This window comes from Schistocerca americana, chromosome 4, assembly GCF_021461395.2.
Source record: "Schistocerca americana isolate TAMUIC-IGC-003095 chromosome 4, iqSchAmer2.1, whole genome shotgun sequence".
In the NCBI taxonomy this organism is placed as follows: Eukaryota; Metazoa; Arthropoda; class Insecta; order Orthoptera; family Acrididae; genus Schistocerca; species Schistocerca americana.
In genome coordinates this window covers 101,162,347-101,183,116 of record NC_060122.1, presented here as the reverse complement: position 1 = coordinate 101,183,116, position 20,770 = coordinate 101,162,347, and the positions used below count along the sequence as shown (strand labels likewise).

Genomic DNA, 20,770 nt, shown 5'->3' with positions numbered 1-20,770 from the left:
AGCAGCAAGTCTACGAGTGGAGTAGGAAGTTCGCAAATGGTGTGACTTCAGTGCAAGAGGCTCCTCGTCCAGGTCAGGCATGAGTTGTGACTCCACAGAATATTGCTGCAGTTGAAGCCATAGTGAAGGAAAACCGCCGAGTGACACTGAATGACATTGCAGCATGTTTACAGATTAGTCATGGGTCAGGACGCCACATTGTGTATGATGTGCTCCAGTTTCACAAAGTGCTGCAAGATGGGTGCCGCGGCAGCTGACTCCTGAAATGAGAGAATGATGCATGTGAAGAACTTCTTCGCCGCTTTGAACGAGAAGGTGATGGCTTCCTTGCAAGAGTCGTTACTGGGGACGAAACCGGGGTTCACTTCCACCAACCGGAAACGAAGAGAACGAGCAAGGAATGACGCCATTCCTCATCACCAAAACCAAACAAGTTTCGAACAGAACCATCAGCAGGGAAGGTTATGTTGACTCTCTTTTGAGACGAAAAAGGCGTCATTTTTGGAGCATTACATGCCTAGAGAGACCACTGTCACCAGTGCATCATACACAGATCTCCTAAAAAAATCATCTGCGGCCTGCAATCAAATCAAAGCGACGTGGATTGCTGTGAGCAGGTGTCCTTTTGCAACATGACAATGCAAGGCCCTACACTGCCCGTACAACAGTTGCAACAATCACAGACCTGCATTCTGAGTGTCTTCCTCATCCACCATACTCACCAGACCTTGCCCCAAGTGATTTCCATATGTTTGGACCGCTCAAAGACGCAATGGGAGGAAAGAATTTCCGTCTGATGAAGAGGTACGCCACGCGGTGCATGAGTGGTTGCACTGACTAGCAAACGAATTTTGTTCTAAAGGAATTTATGCACTTTGTAAGCGCTGGAGGACTTGCATTAAGCGTGGGGGAGATTATGTTGAAAAGTGATACAGATTTGTACCACTTCTGCACAATAAATAATATTTAAATAATGTTTAAGGTTTTAATTTGACTCAGCCTCGTCCAAGGGCTATTCGGTTATTAAGGTCGGATCGATCGCGAAATGGAGATCACAGCGAAAATCCGATGACTCTTTGCACAGGTATGTTGGTCAGTGTCTTTAGCACGCACGTCAATCGCATCAAGTCGTGCTGTTCAGTTCTGAGCCCACAGTGGGCACGTAAGGAAACCTAGAAGAAAGTACTATCTCCCGCTAAGTATGAGTATCTGATCAGACACTTCGCTTAATTTCATGCAGCCCACATAACGTAAATGCCATGCATTTTCTTCTCCGTGAAAATTCTCGGCCCCAGACTGCAGGAGCAGTGAAGGCGCTCGCTCCTGCGACGTTTTTAATGGGAAGTGTTTGATCAGCCACCATACAGCGCGGAATTGGTTCCTTCTGAGTTTTCATCTCTGCTCACATGAACTGCTGACTCTGAATGTAACATTTTGACAAAGAGCTACAGACGAGCATAGGGAATTGTCAGAAAGCGCAGGCGGTTGCCTTTCATGACGAGGGTGTTGGGATGTTTGTACAGTGCTACGACAGATGTCTAACAAGTGAATGTTCCAAAGGGAAGAATATACCGAAAGAAATGCAATGTACAGATTTTAGCTGGTAAGACGCACTGCAAGTATTTTTTAAGAAAATGTTCAAGATACCGGTACTCACTTTTGGCCACCTGGAGAACCGCTTATAGGAGCCGTTTGTACTGCCCTTCTTGCCCAGTGCGGGACTCGGCGAAGAGCCCAAGCAGCCTTGACAAGAGAGCATAGTGCAGCGCAAAAATCCTGGGTGCACACTTGCGAACTTAAAACTCCTAAACCATACCAAAAACGTCACGTATCATAAATTTCTTGAATAGCTTACAGGTCATTTTCGTAGTTAAACTATTTCAGATGCAATACTTAGAGAGATGATTAGCAGAAGAAAAACAATCAAGGCCGTGTTTGATGTCACATTACAGACCACTTCCATCAGCTGAGGCTTTAATTTGTGGAAATGGAATGTTTCTTACACATATATCATTTTATAACAATTCCTGTAGCACAGTTTTGATGATAATTTTTGAATAATTCCCAATAGTTGTCACAAAAATGCGAAGTGTCTATTGAATAACGAAAACAAACGTTTTCCTTACCCCTAGCACGTTTCGTAAAAGAAAAAGTAATGCCTCCAGGCACTTCGCAGTAATTACTTGTTTTATTTAGACAGATTGGGGATAGATGCCGTTATTCTGCATATTGTGGTGTGCACAGGGATATCTGAACAAATCGTAAAACTTTGTGATGCAAATGAATAATGCACAGATGACTGAAGTTTAAGAATACTCTTCCAGTGGTAACCGTGAAATCAAAAAGATCTCTCGGATATTATATTGCCGACAAATCACTGAGAAATGTTTCCCATTGCTGAAAAGACTACTTATCGAGAGGTTCCGGTTGGAATTCAGATTACATCAACAGTCTTTCCGTCGTTCTCCTAAGAGACAGAGGCGTCGCTATATCCAGGCCAAACGTACAGCGAAAGTGATGAATTATTTTGTGGAACTGGTAAGAAGACGCTTCGAATAAAAGGTTTGCAATTGTTCTGCTCCATTTTCCCTGCTTTTGATACGCCCATTACAAGATTTTTGCAACTACACACTTCTTTCTTTTTATTTGTGGTCCTAATTTGCCTTCAGATTTCTAACGACAGATATAAAGTTGCAGAAACAGTAATTCATTCATATTGATCAGTGGCATTGTTGTATAAGAATGTGTCATAGCAGTCATCGACTTCACAACCTATTCTGCTTGTTTTTCGTCTCGAAATGATAAAGTGCAATTTGCATGCAGTTCTTTCACGGAAACTGACTGATCGGCTTTATACCCAGAAAATGCGGAATACGAGGATTATATGATCTAGTGGATAGGATAGGCGAGGACTTTCCTCTAGACACAAAAATTGTGAAAATTCAGATTCTTAGAATGCTTGTTAGTGACGTAATGATAACCACACAGGCAACAATAAGGTGCTAGCTATATGGTTCAAAAGAATAGATTACAAAATCGTATAGAATTCCTGGTACCAATAGACATCTGCATACGGATAGGAATGTTTTGAATTAGCGTCGGCACTGTGATGCTGAAGAAAACGCACACCGTATTCCGAGTTGTGTGAAGCCAAACTCTGTCCATTATTTGTATTTCGTTACAAATTAAAAAAAAACGACCTCTACATATAACTTCTGTGGTGGTCCAAGGGTGTAGAGGCTGAGGTGTAGTGATGCTGGCCAGCAATGCTCAGGAAATCACAAGTGAGAGACAAAATCACTTTTTTCATATGTGCTACAACTTTCGGAGTGCTGTGAAGGCGCAAACACACCGTCTCAGAAATATGGTGTGGAGGCCGCAATGTGGAAGCCGAATCTCTGCCCGAGTCCTCCTGGTCTGTCCCTTTACAGTGGCTCACGTGCGAAATCCCCCCCATGAACCATGGACCTTGCCGTTGGTGGGGAGGCTTGCATGCCTCAACGATACAGATAGCCGTACCGTAGATGCAACCACAACGGAGGGGTATCTGTTGAGAGGCCAGACAAACGTGTGGTTCCTGAAGAGGGGCAGCAGCCTTTTCAGTAGTTGCAGGGGCAACAGTCTTGATGATTGACTGATCTGGCCCTGTAACACTAACCAAAACGGCCTTGCTGTTGACCGAGCGAGGTGGCGCAGTGGTTAGCACACTGGACTCGCATTCGGGAGGACGACGGTTCAATCCCGTCTCCGGCCATCCTGATTTAGGTTTTCCGTGATTTCCCTAAATCGCTTCAGGCAACTGCCGGGATGATTCCTTTGAAAGGGCACGGCCGATTTCCTTCCTCATCCTTCCCTCACCCGAGCTTGCGTTCCGTCTCTAATGACCTCGTTGTCGACGGGAAGTTAAACACTAATCTCCTCCTCCTCCTCCTTGCTGTTGTGGTACTGCGAATGGCTGAAAGCAAGGGGAAACTATAGCCGTAATTTTTCCCGAGGGCATGCAGCTTTACTGTATAATTAAATGATGATAGCGTCCTCTTGGGTAAAATATTCCGGAGGTAAAATAGTCCCCCATTCGGATCTCCGGGCGGGGACTACTCGAGAGGACGCCATTATCAAGAGAAAGAAAACTGGCGTTCTACAGATCGGAGCGTGGAATGTCAAATCCCTTAATCGGGCAGGTAAGTTAGAAAATTTAAAAAGGGAAATGGATAGATTAAAGTTAGATATAGTGGGAATTAGTGAAGTTCGGTGGCAGGAGGAACAAGACTTTTGGTCAGGTGAATACAGGGTTATAAATACAAAATCAAATAGGAGTAATGCAGGAGTAGGTTTAATAATTAATAAAAAAAATAGGAGTCCCGGTAAGCTACTACAAACAACACAGTGAACGCATTATTATGGCCAAGATGGACACGAGGCCCACGCGTACTACAGTAGTACAAGTTTATATGCCAACTAGCTCTGCAGATGATGAAGAAATTGATGAAATGTATGATGAGATAAAATAAATTATTCAGGTAGTGAAGGGAGACGAAAATTTAATAGTCATGGGTGACTGGAATTCGACAGTAGGAAAAGGAAGAGAAGGAAACGTAGTAGGTGAATATGGATTGGGGCTAAGAAATGAAAGAGGAAGCCGCCTGGTAGAGTTTTGCACAGAGCATAACTTAATCATAGCTAACACTTGGTTCAAGAATCATGAGAGAAGGTTGTATACATGGAAGAACCCTGGAGATACTAAAAGATTTCAGATAGATTATATAATGGTAAGACAGAGGCTTAGGAACCAGGTTGTAAATTGTAAGACATTTCCAGGGGCAAATGTGGACTCTGACCACACTCTATCGCTTATGAACTGTTGATTAAAACTGAAGAAACTGCAAAAAGGTGGGAATTTAAGGAGATGGAACCTGGATAAACTGAAAGAACCAGAGGTTGTACAGAGTTTCAGGGAGAGCATAAGGGAACAATTGACAGAAATGGGGGAAAGAAATACAGTAGAAGAAGAATGGGTAGCTTTGAGGAATGAAATAGTGAAGGCAGCAGAGGATCAAGTAGGTAAAAATACGAGGGCTAGTAGAAATCCTTGGGTAGCAGAAGAGATAATGAATTTAATTGATGAAACGAGAAAATACAAAAATGCAGTAAGTGAAGCAGGCAAAAAGGAATACAAACGTCTTGTAATGACACATTCCTATGCAGAGACATACAATATCTTAAAAGCTGCGCCAAAGATAAATTGAGAGGCATGTATATTATAATCTTTGTAAAGTTCACATTGGATTCTCTTTTGTTTGATACTCCAAGGAGCTAAGGGACACTTTCGATTGTTGCCTTGTGGAGGATGGACGTGATTTTTGGACTGTGCGGAAAGGCAGCCATATGGTTGGTAATTATGGTTTGTGCGACGAGCACAGCAAGTCTTATTGTGTTGTGAATAAAAAAAATAGTGAAAAGTATCGAAGTGTTACGAAAATTATTTATAGCGACGTAGCATAGTATTCCTTGGTTTCCACCGTCTTCGTGAAGTGAACCGACGCCGACTCATGATGGTACACACGGTCAACAAAGAGAAGAACATCGATGGCGACTAATGAATTAATATTGTGGCAGAAGGACTAATTCTACATCTAAGGTGAGAACTCTGATTAAATCAACAATGACGTGGAATTTAAAATATAAAATGTTTTTTATTTATTTCGCCACACTGGCGACCGTGACAGGACAGTGCTGGTGGAACAAAGAGTAAGTACTTCATTGTTGTGCTACAAATGTACTTGTACTAATTACTGTTTCTCTGTTACATGACGCACATGGAAAATGACGAATAAAGTGAAACAGTATTAACTGTATAAACGGATGGCACAATAATCAGAAGGAACAAGGACAAGGATTTACAAACCTAACGTAATCGTGAGTGACGCAGCTCAGTCGGAATTAAGGTAGGAAAGCGCAAACGCATGCAGTGGCTGCACCTTGGCTTAGCTCCACTTAAAGCAGAACCATTTCCTGTCCATATTAAAATCCTGGTAGTGTTTGTGGCAACACACAATTACACTTTGATAATTACTTTTTTATGTTCAACAATCGCAGAATTAGAAGACGTAGTGCGCCATCGTGTAGATTTCCGACGCGCAAAAAATAACAATCGCGAGATATTTTTATTAATTCAACTGCGAGAGAATTTAAAGATTTAGATTAACAGTAAAGTACAGATAAAAATAATATCTTCACAATGGAATCGGAGAACTTTAATTTAACAAATGTTCATGGACACGTCACCGATTCTGACAATAGTGACGTAAATGATGACGCAATTAGTTTTTCAGCACAACATAATGTAGAAGTAAATACAATTCAGTTGCACTCCACAGGGATTAACAATAACGAACCACTTGCAAATGAAACCTTGTGCACAGTCGATGAAGCATCGATTACCAGATCAGATGAAAATATTTCGCGTGAAATCAGTGAACCTAGCCCGGTTTCGATTCAATCAGACCGTGGCAGAGAAACAATGGCAACAAATAATGGCATAAATACAAACACACAAGCTTTGTCAGTTACGTTTGAGGCATTATATAGTCTGATGTCAAACGTGAGCGAGCAATTATCTGATTTAAAGATGAGTCACAACACAACGAACACAAAACTGGCGAATCTAGAAGTCAGCCACAACACAACGAACACAAAACTGGCGAATCTAGAAATCAGCCACAACACAACGAACACAAAACTGGCGAATCTAGAAATCAGCCACAACATGACAAACACAAAATTGTCAAACATGGAAATTGGGTTCCAACAGCAGTTTTCAAGTGTAAACACGCAATTTGAAAACATACACAGACATTTCGAACAACGCTTAAATAAACTCACCAATGAAATCGATCAAAAGATCGAAGACAAAGTCATCAAAACCGTCAATAGTGTATACAATGTATTGGCAAATGACTTAGAAAAGAAATTGTCAGATCTTACAAACAAACAGGAACAGGAACTGTCAGAAATAGTAGAAACACACAATCAAACACAAACCGTACAAAAAGAAATACATGAAAACGTACAGGCTATTCAATTAAATTTAACAAGAGTACAGTCCGCATGTGAAGAAATACCTGACCAAGTTAATAAAGTTAACGAAGAAGTCGGTTTTCTGAAACAGGAGACTCGACGTATCAACGCGGACATTATCAAAATAAATGAAACTTTAGAAAACGGTAATGTAAATGAATCAATAACTGACCGGGAAACAAAACTTTTTGAAAAATTAGGTAATGAAATCAAAGTAGCCGAGGACAGAATACGCAAGGAAATTGCTGGCAGACTGAATGTTTCAAATGACTTGCCTACGTTAAGCAACAGGCAGCGCGACACTTATTCGCCCGTGCCAGATTACGATGTCAATAACGCAGAACATCACGCGCCCAGTCCGGCGTATGTGCACGCACCGGCATAGGCAAACAATGGCTATTCGCCAAACGCGGTGCTGCAACAGGCAGTAGGTGTGTCGCCTTGCATCTCGACGATTCTAGTCGATGAGAGCCTGTTGAAAAATAGACAGTTTCCAGTTTTCTCCACAGAATCCAGAAAAACTCGTCCAGTCGTATTCGTAAGAGCATTTAAAAATGTCTTACCAAGAAACTGGACTGAGGCACAGAAGATTAGATATGTAGTAGGCTTCACACAAGGCGACGCACTTTTGTGGGCCACAGACATGGCTGAACAGTGCGTCACCTACGAACAATTTGAACGGGCTTTCTTGGAGAAATATTGGTCTGCTGGGGTCCAAGAAAGACTGCGCCGTGAAGTATTCAACCCACAACCGTTCAACCTCAAAAACGGCGGGTTGAGAAAGTATTTCGAAAAGTACTTGAATAAGACGCGCTATTGGAACAATCCAGTGCCGCACGTAGATGTTCTCAAAATTCTGAAAAACAGACTACCCGCGAACTTACGCGAAAAATTGGTAACCATACCGGAGAACGACCTTGAATACTTTCTTTCCGTGCTCGACTCAATTGATCTAATATACGAAGAAGAGCCGAGCACAAGTAATCGGAATGAATATTCCGGAACCAATCAAAACAACGGTAACGGATATCATTTTAATGGCAGTGGACAAAACCCACACAGTTGGCATCCGTATGCGACAAGGCCAAATAATGGAACCTGGAATTACGGAAATCGGAGGAATTCGGCGCCACAGAGACGTGAAGACCGAAGGTACAGTACAGATTACGGTCCACGCCGGTATGGAAATGATAGAAATCACGTGAATGATTGGTCAGGCCCGCGTGATGAAAGGCGGCACACAAATGAAAATTACAATAGTTACAGTAATAGGAATGATAGACCAAGGAGGAATAGCGACGGCCGGTCGCAAGAAAATGTTGCACGCAGCGGTCCGGAAACTAATTGGCGACAGAATAACCACTCAGTACACTTTGTAGATGTAACGGACAGTGCTGAAGCAACGCCGTTGTCTCCCCCGGTAAACAACAATCGGTCGTAATGAGCCCCCACCGGCCGACCGATTTGACAACAGGGGGCACAAACAAGCACACATTACATCTTAGACAATTATTTTTAAGATATGATCAGGATGCGACCGTAGAAGATGATCTATGTGAAGAAGAGATGAAAGCACCGGACAAGGTAAGTGACCTCGTGCAGGCTGTAATAACAGCAAAGATAGGAACTATAATTACCAACGTAATTTTAGATACAGCCGCATCTACGAATATTATTTCTAACAGTTTATTTAAAGAAGTTTCGAAAGCATTAAAAGAACCAGTGTTGCCAACGGAAAATTGTAAAATCTTGACAGCTGTAGTAACAAGTCAAAAAGTATTAAGTGGCAGTTTTTGTATGATGGCCATTTCATTATAATAGACAAACCTCACCCAGGATGTTATCTGTTAGGTAACACACGAACGGGCAAGGTGAAAGGGTTATACCCCCACAAGGACATCAAGGAATTTTTTCTTTAAAGGTTATATGTTATTTTAGCAAAATTGAAATTGTACAACCTTGGATCACATAGTAAAATTGCTGTCATTAACCTAAGAAACTTGCGAACAACTGGGGGCATATGCCAGCTTAAAAACGCATATTTAACCAAACCTAATGAAACATGTGTTACTGTGAGTCTTAACACTATAAAATAAACCATACGGTACTTTTGTAGTCTAACTCAGTTATTTAAGAGAGGGGAACAAAGACAAATTAGCACGAAGGTCAGAGTTTGTTCGCTTGAGACGAGCAACAAACCACACGTCGAAGTTGCAATCCAACGCTCAGCTCATGAGCACGCGATAGCTACATGTCAAGACGAGGTCATTGGCCGCGCTGTAGGCAGCGAGCCGGGGAGAAATCTTCCCCCTTCCCAGTCCGATCAGCTGAGTGTATACAAAGCGCGAAGGCGCATGCGCGGTCGAGTCCAGGCGTCACGTGACTATTACACGGTGGTGGCTATCACGAATAATGTTCACCAACAATGCAGAGTTTTCCCCGCGCCTACAGTCCAGTCGTGGTACGTAAGCGCGCATGCGCGGAAAGTTTAAAAGTTTTGAGACCACTCTTACTATGAGACACAGAGACGAAAGTCATTCAAAAACAAGAAAGGAAAGGGTACACAAGTCTTGTAAATAGTAACTTAGAAAATTTAATTATAAGCTGGTATTACGTAATAAAAGTGAACATACAAGTACATACTGGTCATGGACGGTATTGTAATATTATATTATACTGAGTAAAATCTTAGCTTGTACGCAAGGAGAAAGAAAATAGAAAAATAAATAAATAAATAATGCAGATATATAACCGGAAGAAAGGCTATGTACACGAGAACAGCACACAATTACATATAGGGAAAAAGCAGCAAAGAGGAAATCAAAGCGATAACGCATACATTTACATTACACAGTAGCTAGCGATTTTCAGAATGAACAACAAGGTAAACGCGGGAATTTTTGTGACTAAGGAAAAGAGTGACACAAGCTTTAAAATAGGGTAATAATAAACAGATCTATGCAACGTGAGTAACGAACTGAATCGCCCTCAAAACAAATACCTAGGGTTTATAGAGGGAGAAACACATTAACGTTAGGAAACACCTGAAGCACTCAGCAAACAACTTTGTAGAATATATAAGCTATACACGAGGGTACATGTACGAAAGCTAAAGTGTAAAGGAGGAAAATAGGGAATGTTGCACATTAATGGACTGTAAGGCAGTTATGTATGTAAGAAGAAATATTTAGTTGTAAGTATTATTAGTATAAGGGACGATGCTCAGTACACCCTGAATTATTTTGGAATATTGAAGGAATGGTGCAGGGTACCGAAAAAGGGCCCCACCAGCAAAGTGTATATTATAGTGGTAGATATTTTTTTGTGTATAAACGTATGTATGAATGTGTGAAAGGCGAAAGAAGCTCTGTACATGTACGGAACTTAAACAACGTAGAAGTGTATAAGGAAAATTAAACTCTAAGACAACCTCTTATAAACATGTATACCTAACATCAAGAAACAACTTAATTAAAACCGTAAGACTCTACGAGTTTATGAGAAAATACGAAAAACCCGATACAAAATGCAACATTAGCGATGCTTCACTCATGTATGCAGAAGGAAGGTATGAATTACTTTACCCACTTGAAACATGAAAGGATAAATCATGTCGAAATTATATCTTTCATACATATAACGATTTACGGTCACGAAGAATGAAAATGACATCGCCGCTATACGAGAAACAGGTAAGTAGTGTGATCGACGACCTGTAAGCAAAGGAATCGTCTATAAAATGAATTATGAATAAAAACGTCATAAAGAATTTCATGCTGCACTGAAGCTATGAAGGTCTGATTGTTCGTGTACATAGATTTTCATGACAACCGATGCATTAAAATGTCTATTTTTTCTCCAATGATAAAACAAGACGCCTATAAGCGCACTTTAATTGAAAATGATACACGCACACAAGGGCGTGCCGCTATTATGAAACACTGTACATATTAATAGTAGCTACACCCTGAACTTCAAGATTGTATGTTTATATGTCTATGTTAATGTAGGAAATTTTATTAGAGGTAATGATTTACAAGCACACCAGAACGTGCTTAAGCACAAAACACTGTACATATTAGGGTTATGCTGCATATAAATGATTATTTCGTGCATTTTCAGATTTTATACGCAAAAAACCGTAGCATACACGTAGTCGTTGCCACTACCCTAAGTAGAAGGTAGAAAATTCCCTTCCCAAGCTTCAGTGGAGCGGCTACAGCTGTATTCTCTGCATGCTGATGCATGTCGTTGCGTATGAAGAATACGTAACGGGGGTAAACATTAACTTATACTCGAGTTCAAGAAGGAAAACAAAGGACTTGTTCCTTCTAACAGATTAATGGAAAAAGGCGAGTGTGTGTGTGTCAGTAAAATCCAAGACGAAGAAGCCACTATGAGTGGTCAAAAATTTTTTTCAATTTTAGTCGATAGTTTTTTCCTGTAGTTAATGTAAACAATGTATTGTATGTATTATATGTTATTCCATTGTATGTGATGTATTTTGTATTTCATGCCAAGTCCCGTGACTTACAAATTATGTGCATTGACCAGAAGTATTGAGGGGAATGAATCTCAGTACAATAGGTAAAAGGGGTTAATGCAAAGAAAAAAAAAGTGTAGTGAAAAGGAAGTTTCGATCGCAATACTCGCGGTTAAAGTGGTGTGTATGTAGAAATTAAAATTGTGCAAAGTAGTGCTACGTTGCAAGTGTCAGAGAGCCTAAACAAGTGACATCGAAAATTGAAGCTTGTATCGTCAAACGACCCATGGCGTCACAGTAGGAAAGGACAATGCCAAACAAGTTTGACATGGTACGCTTCTTACCAGGAGTTGAATCGACGGGATCGTCCTCCGCCTCGCACATAGTGTGGTGTGTTCTTCGGGGCACATATTCCAATGTACCTCGTCGTATCCAGTCTAAGTACTGGAAGGAACTACAAAAAGCACACGCATACTGAGGTTCGGAAGTCTCGACGGTACCCGCACGTCGGTGTATATTCAGTGCACTGTCGCGCGCATTCAACCAACGTCGCCCGCTAACGGACGACCAAACAATCAGGCGCGCGTATCACCCGCCCATATTCAACACGGGCTAGCGAACAAAGCTCGTCGCCCCAGAATAAATACAGAAAGCAATACAAGGACTTAATTTTCACCTCTGATGAGGAAGGAAACATTTGTATGTAACGTTGTATTCAGTGTATATTTTATTGTACAAACTTTACTACATGATGTCATTTTCTCAGTATTAACCAGAACTTTGTATATTAGGATTAAGGTTTGTAAATATTAGCATAAGTATACCAAAAAACTGACACACACTCAGAAATACCAAAGAATTCACAGTGCCATGAAAATGAGACAATAAAAATGAAGTGTGTAAATAAAAGACCCCCAAACCTATCAATTGCAAGGTCGACTACTGTATCCTGTCAATCAAATAAAATTTTCTAGTGACAGTATACAGTAGGGGGGCAGTTGTAATGACACATTCCTATGCAGAGACATACAATATCTTAAAAGCTGCGCCAAAGATAAATTGAGAGGCATGTATATTATAATCTTTGTAAAGTTCACATTGGATTCTCTTTTGTTTGATACTCCAAGGAGCTAAGGGACACTTTCGATTGTTGCCTTGTGGAGGATGGACGTGATTTTTGGACTGTGCGGAAAGGCAGCCATATGGTTGGTAATTATGGTTTGTGCGACGAGCACAGCAAGTCTTATTGTGTTGTGAATAAAAAAAATAGTGAAAAGTATCGAAGTGTTACGAAAATTATTTATAGCGACGTAGCATAGTATTCCTTGGTTTCCACCGTCTTCGTGAAGTGAACCGACGCCGACTCATGATGGTACACACGGTCAACAAAGAGAAGAACATCGATGGCGACTAATGAATTAATATTGTGGCAGAAGGACTAATTCTACATCTAAGGTGAGAACTCTGATTAAATCAACAATGACGTGGAATTTAAAATATAAAATGTTTTTTATTTATTTCGCCACACTGGCGACCGTGACAGGACAGTGCTGGTGGAACAAAGAGTAAGTACTTCATTGTTGTGCTACAAATGTACTTGTACTAATTACTGTTTCTCTGTTACATGACGCACATGGAAAATGACGAATAAAGTGAAACAGTATTAACTGTATAAACGGATGGCACAATAATCAGAAGGAACAAGGACAAGGATTTACAAACCTAACGTAATCGTGAGTGACGCAGCTCAGTCGGAATTAAGGTAGGAAAGCGCAAACGCATGCAGTGGCTGCACCTTGGCTTAGCTCCACTTAAAGCAGAACCATTTCCTGTCCATATTAAAATCCTGGTAGTGTTTGTGGCAACACACAATTACACTTTGATAATTACTTTTTTATGTTCAACAATCGCAGAATTAGAAGACGTAGTGCGCCATCGTGTAGATTTCCGACGCGCAAAAAATAACAATCGCGAGATATTTTTATTAATTCAACTGCGAGAGAATTTAAAGATTTAGATTAACAGTAAAGTACAGATAAAAATAATATCTTCACAATGGAATCGGAGAACTTTAATTTAACAAATGTTCATGGACACGTCACCGATTCTGACAATAGTGACGTAAATGATGACGCAATTAGTTTTTCAGCACAACATAATGTAGAAGTAAATACAATTCAATTGCACTCCACAGGGATTAACAATAACGAACCACTTGCAAATGAAACCTTGTGCACAGTCGATGAAGCATCGATTACCAGATCAGATGAAAATATTTCACGTGAAATCAGTGAACCTAGCCCGGTTTCGATTCAATCAGACCGTGGCAGAGAAACAATGGCAACAAATAATGGCATAAATACAAACACACAAGCTTCGTCAGTTACGCTTGAGGCATTATATAGTCTGATGTCAAACGTGAGCGAGCAATTATCTGATTTAAAGATGAGTCACAACACAACGAACACAAAACTGGCGAATCTAGAAGTCAGCCACAACACAACGAACACAAAACTGGCGAATCTAGAAATCAGCCACAACACAACGAACACAAAACTGGCGAATCTAGAAATCAGCCACAACATGACAAACACAAAATTGTCAAACATGGAAATTGGGTTCCAACAGCAGTTTTCAAGTGTAAACACGCAATTTGAAAACATACACAGACATTTCGAACAACGCTTAAATAAACTCACCAATGAAATCGATCAAAAGATCGAAGACAAAGTCATCAAAACCGTCAATAGTGTATACAATGTATTGGCAAATGACTTAGAAAAGAAATTGTCAGATCTTACAAACAAACAGGAACAGGAACTGTCAGAAATAGTAGAAACACACAATCAAACACAAACCGTACAAAAAGAAATACATGAAAACGTACAGGCTATTCAATTAAATTTAACAAGAGTACAGTCCGCATGTGAAGAAATACCTGACCAAGTTAATAAAGTTAACGAAGAAGTCGGTTTTCTGAAACAGGAGACTCGACGTATCAACGCGGACATTATCAAAATAAATGAAACTTTAGAAAACGGTAATGTAAATGAATCAATAACTGACCGGGAAACAAAACTTTTTGAAAAATTAGGTAATGAAATCAAAGTAGCCGAGGACAGCTGCAAAATACTAACGCGTTTTCTTTACAGACGAATGGAAAAACTGATAGAAGCCGACCTTGGGGAAGATCAGTTTGGATTCCGTAGAGATGTTGGAACACGTGAGGCAATACTGCCCCTACGACTTATCTTAGAAGAAAGATTAAGGAAAGGCAAACCTACGTTTCTAGCATTTGTAGACTTGGAGAAATCTTTTGACAATGTTGATTGGAATATTCTCTTTCAAATTCTGAAGGTGGTAGGGGTAAACTACAGGGAGCGAAAGGCTATTTACACTTTGTACAGAAAGGAGATGGCAGTTATACGAGTCGAGGGGTATGAAAGGGAAGCAGTGGTTGGGAAGGGGGTGAGACAGGGTTGTAGCCTAACCCCGATGTTATTCAATCTGTATATTGAGCAAGCAATAAATGGAACAAAAGAAAAGTTTGGAGTGGGTATTAAAATCCATGGAGAAGAAATAAAAACTTTGAGGTTCGCCGATGACATTGTAATTCCGTCAGAGACAGCAAAGGACCTGGAAGAGTAGTTGAACGGAATGGACAGTGTCTTGAAAGGAGGATATAAGATGAACATCAACAAAAGCTAAACGAAGATAATGGAATGTAGTCGAATTAAGTCGGGTGATGCTGAGGGAATTAGATTAGGAAATGAGACACTTAAAGTAGTAAAGGAGTTTCGCTATTTGTGGAGCAAAATAACTGATGATGGTCGAAGTATATAAAATGTAGACCGGCAATGGCAAGGAAAGCGTTTCTGAAGAAGAAAAATTTGTTAACATCAAGTACTGATTTAAATGTCAGGAAATTGTTTCTGAAAGTATTTGCATGGAATGTAGCCATGTATGGAAGTGAAACGTGGACGATAAATAGTTTAGACAAGAAGAGAATAGAAGCTTTCGAAATGTGGTGCTACAGAAGAATGCTGAAGATTAGATGGGTAGATCACATAACTAATGAGGAGGTATTGAATAGAATTGGGGAGAAGAGGAATTTGTGGCACAACTTGACTAGAAGAAGGGATCGGTTGGTAGGACATGTTCTGAGACATCAAGGGGTCACCAATTTAGTATTGGAGGGCAGCGTGGAGGGTAAAAATCGCAGAGGGAGACAAAGAGATGAATACACTAAACAGATTCAGAAGGATGTAGGCTGCAGTAGGTACTGGGAGATGAAGAAGCTTGCACAGGATAGAGTAGCATGGAGAACTGCATCAAACCAGTCTCAGGACTGAAGACCACAACAACAACAACAACATATATTGACAGGTTCAAGGCTGAATTCATAAACCTTTATGTGGAAGTCAAGATTTATGCATAAAGGTTGGTGGAAACACTGTATTTAGGAAACGGAGGTTACATGTAAATCGGTTTACCAACAAAAAAGAAGAAGCAGCTCGAAATGAAGAACATAAGCTCTCAGCTTCAGCATCAAAACTTGGGACAGGAGATTCGTACAGGTATGTGAATGATGTTGATATGGATTCCATTGGATTCAGACTTATTGATTTAGAGCTTCTCTGCCAGGCTGTACACTTTTCATGTTCATGTGTTAACTGTAAAAATATGGAATGCATGATTGCTGTTGAAGAAAGAAGAGTGGGTTTAGCTTGTGATTTTAAATTAATTAGTAATTCGTGTTGCTACTAATTTTCATTTTCCTCCTCCAAAAAAACTGACACTGGTACCTAAGAAAGCAACTTTAGGTTAGCATATGCTTTGAGATGCCTTGGACATGGCGGGGAAGGAGGTAATTTATTGTGTGGTTTTCTGAATGTGTCTCCACCTTGTGCAAGGTTTGAAAAAATATATAAAGAAATGTCTGATACTGTAAGAGATACTGCCAAAGTTTCTACGAAGAAAGCAGTGGAGGAATTGGTGGAAATAAACCAAAAAGAAATAGATCCTGGGGTAGATAGTAATGACAGCGAATCTCCTACAAATGTTACTGACCTGTGTGTGTCTGTAGATGGGACCTGGATAAAAAGGATCACACATGTCCGTATGGAGTTGCATCTGTTATTGACATTGTCTCAGGTAAAATTTTAGATGTAGAAATTATGTCGAAGTACTGTCACCAGTGTGCAACAAGGAAAACGTCCTACAATGAAGACAGTGAGAAACTGTGGCAAGAAAAGCATGCAGTAGCATGATCTAAAATATATAGTGGCTCAAGTGAGGACATGGAGGCTGCTGCAGTTGTGAGGATATTCTCCAGATCTGAGGACCAGTATGGCATTAGATACACTGGATACCTTGGTGATGGGGACTCCTCTTCGTTCAAAGCTGTAACAGATAAAATTCGCACAATACAACAATAGAAAAGTTGGAATGTATTGGCCACATCCAAAAGAGGCTTGGTCGTAGGCTTCATCGCTTGCTGAAAGAGAAGAAAGGTGAAGTAACTGAGGATGGAAAATCACTAGGAGGAAAAGGCAGACTTACTCTGAAAGAAATTGATTCTCTTCAGTTATTTTATGGGAGGGCAATCAGGAAAAACACACATAATTTAGAGGCAATGAGACGTGCTGTGTGGGCAGTTTTTTTTTCACAAACTATTCACTGACCAAACACAAATGCACAATCTGTGTCCGAAAGACAATTGAAGTAAGTTCAACAACAGAAATGAGACGTATTCACATAAACATTCGTTACCAGAACCTGTTATGAATGGATTAAAGCCTGCATTCAGGTTTCTTGCAAACCCTGATTTATTGAGGAAAGACACAAAATGCAAATGAAAACCTCAATAATTTAATTTGGATTAGATGCTCAAAAAGGAGATTTTGTCGACTTGAAGTACTCAAAATAGGTGTCTATGAAGCAGTTTTATGTTACAGTAACGGAAATAATGGCAGAATTAAAGTGCTGAAGAGAGTTGGTATAGGTTCTTGTGTGTTTACAACAAAAGCATTTTACACCATCGACGAGAGCAGGGTCAAGAAAGCTAACAGATCAGTGTCTTACCTGCAAACACAGGTCAGGCAGATTTGAAGAGGACAGAAGAGAAACCAGGAGGATGAGGGCTGTCAGTATGGAGGATTTTAAAATTAAGGTAAGCTTATTACATGTAGAAGAATGAAAAGAAAATCTTTGAACTGCATTTTCTCTGTTTTACATTTTTTACGTTATTAGAAGCCTTTTCTTAAAAAATATATGCGCTAATGCTATGAAATTTTCAGGAAATGTTCGCAACATGTTGCTGTCTCCCTGGAACCAAAAAATAAGAGATCCTGCAATTAAATTCTGATTTTTAGATGTTTGTATGTAGAAAAAAGTTTATTTTGGATGTGCAAAATTAATAACCCTGTTAATGATACAATTTGTACCATAAATTAAGAACTGTAGTTCAGTAGCCTTATAGCCTTCTCAGAACACTACAATACAATTTTCAGATTAATTGCATGATTCGAATTTGAGTTACCGCTTTTAATAAAAAAGACAATTAAAAAATTAAAAATTCAAATTTCTTGCAAAATACTAATCCTGTATATTATATTTTTCTGTTAAAACACAGCTCTTTTGCTTTACATATGCAAAATTTTAGATTCGTACATTAATACATATGGCTGTAATGATTTTTTAAATAAATGTTTACATTTTCCTTTACATCCTGCCTTAAACGCTTCATGTGATTTCAACATACAATAATAATTCAGATGATAGTATTGTACTATAGCTACCATCGCTGAAAGCTATGTATCACTACATATTGTATTCCTTGATTTATTACATCTTTCATATCTTTTTATTCCACAAATGTTTGTTAGAACTTTGTGTTCTCCACATTTACACAGAAAATAAGACAGTATCAATACATCATATGTTGTCATACTTGAGTACTTGTTTAATGAACAGTTTACTATTTTTCCAGTAATTTATTTAAATGTTGATTTCAAGTGCTATCAAAAATCTACTACTTTAAATGTGGCCAGTCGCATGTGTTTTCTGACACCACAATTGAAAAGAGAACCAAAAGACGCTTCTATTAAGAAGGCATAAATAATTAATTAATTAATATCCAATGACAGTCTGTTGTCATTTATCAAGAGCACACTTGCATAAAAATGCTGGCCTATTTACTTATGAACTGGGTATTACTTATTATTATTGTAAATTATCTGAGTGTAACTGGATGTTTATGACATTTCTTTATGTAAATATTGTTGAAATAGATTAGTTTGGTCTCAGAAGAGATGAGGTTGAATCAGATCATATCTGCAGACCTTAAGAACATTGTATTTTTGGAGAAGACTGCCTTCATCCAATGGAAAAGCAAATAGTAGTGATACGCTATGGGAGTCAAGTGGAGACTGGAACTTTTCAAGTGAAGAGCTCGGGGGAGCGATTCGGACATATTGTGCTCAGTGCTGGAAGAAGGCAGACCTGCCTATGCTAACGTGCATATTCAGTCATATTAATACTGGGCAGTGAATGGCTCTACAATAGTCCAACTTTTAAACGGTCTGTAATTCGTGAAATGTCTGAATGTGCTCTGCTTATGTTATGGAACTGAGGATAGACAAAGTATCATCAGTGATTGAGCCTTTAATGAATGAGGAACTACCCAGTCCAAGTGTTCACGTAATACTAATATGTCAGTTAGTCCCAAACCTGAATGTGGGAGTGCCGAAATGGAACTTACAGTTGAGGCAGATAGTGCAACATCAGGGAGGGGAAGCAAGATTTAAAGTAATACATCGCCACTGTATCCATCCCGCTATATTTATTTCTGCGTGAAATTTAGCCCAACTTTACCCCCCACTCTATAGAAGTCTACATATTATCAAAATTGTTCAGTTGCTAAGGTCATCCATTTTGATTTTAATCCAACATGAGTAGCACATCAGGCCATTTACATTACAGATGACTTCGAACTCCTACATCAAAGCAGAGTCAATGTTGGCAGTCTTGAGTGTCTTGCACATGAGCCAATACATGCAGTTGTGTTTGCAGTATTTCAGTCACACTGTGGCCTTGAGCAATAAGGTCATCCCTTGACATTACAGGTGTTCCATACACCATAATCCTCATACTACTCCACAAAAAATAGTCGAGAGGTGTTAGAGGTGAACTTTCCAGCTCTACCAATCTATCGATTGGGATATATGATGTTAAGATGATTCTGCAAATCTGTGTCAAAGTGTGCTGGAGCTCTGTTATGTTGGAGCCACATGTCCATCCAAACGTTAGTGGTGCTACATCACGTAGAATAGGCAAAGCATCTCTAACAAATGTGAGGTAGATTGGTCCTATTAGTCTGTTTGGCAATAGATATGATCAAAAATTATCCAGGCCAATATGATAATACCGACCATGTGTTGGTGATTATAAATCATCTGCAAACATGAATCTTCATGCCCTCTAAAGTGCATGTTGTACAGGTTTAATGACTGTTATGGCACAGAGTACTGCGGGTTCCAAGTTATAAAATTTTAACGGAGATCAACCACCTTGGCTTAAGATAGGCTGGTTATGCCACGATTAGTGGCGGACCAGGAAGCACACTGATGCAAGGCAGACCAGCAGCACAATCTGGAATTCTCCAGTAGCTTAGTGAGAGAGTGCGCACGCAGCAGGAAAACAGAAAAGTACAGTGACTAACCAAAATATTACGCATGCTCGTTAGCGTGGCAGAATGTTGCAAGAAGTAATAGCCACAACTAGGGAAAACACTCATAGGCCGATTTAACTATCTGCTAAGAGAGAATTAAAACAAGGGTAGCAGAATAACGAGGCCACATCCAGTCACCATTAGTAAACCACACGTCGCAGAACTACGGTGAGCTCTTTAAATACTGAAGCCCCAGCTCCATGTAAGAGAGAACGATCCAGGTCAATGCGAACAAAGGAGTCCGTGTCAACGACATTCCCTTCTATGACCATGCTGTTTTAGTAAGTCTTGTCTCAGATCAACCGGCGCAGTACCAGCCAGCCGTGGAGTGCTGCAGAGCTGAACTACACTGACCAGGCTGTGTCACTCCAACCACTAGTGATGGGAGAGCTGATGAACTACCAGCATCAGTGCAGTACCAGGTGCTGTACCCTCTGAGTGTGGGACGGAAGACAACGACCGGGTCGCAGCTGTTCATG

At 40.0% G+C, this 20,770-nt stretch overlaps 1 protein-coding gene across 1 annotated transcript; it reads left to right on the top strand.

Moving 5' to 3' along the window:
• The first annotated feature begins 6,238 nt into the window (after positions 1-6,238).
• Positions 6,239-7,462, top strand: LOC124613281. The gene has a single exon (XM_047141975.1). It carries the CDS (start codon positions 6,239-6,241, stop codon positions 7,460-7,462), a length of 1,224 nt encoding a protein of 407 aa, XP_046997931.1.
• The last annotated feature ends 13,308 nt before the right edge of the window (positions 7,463-20,770 follow it).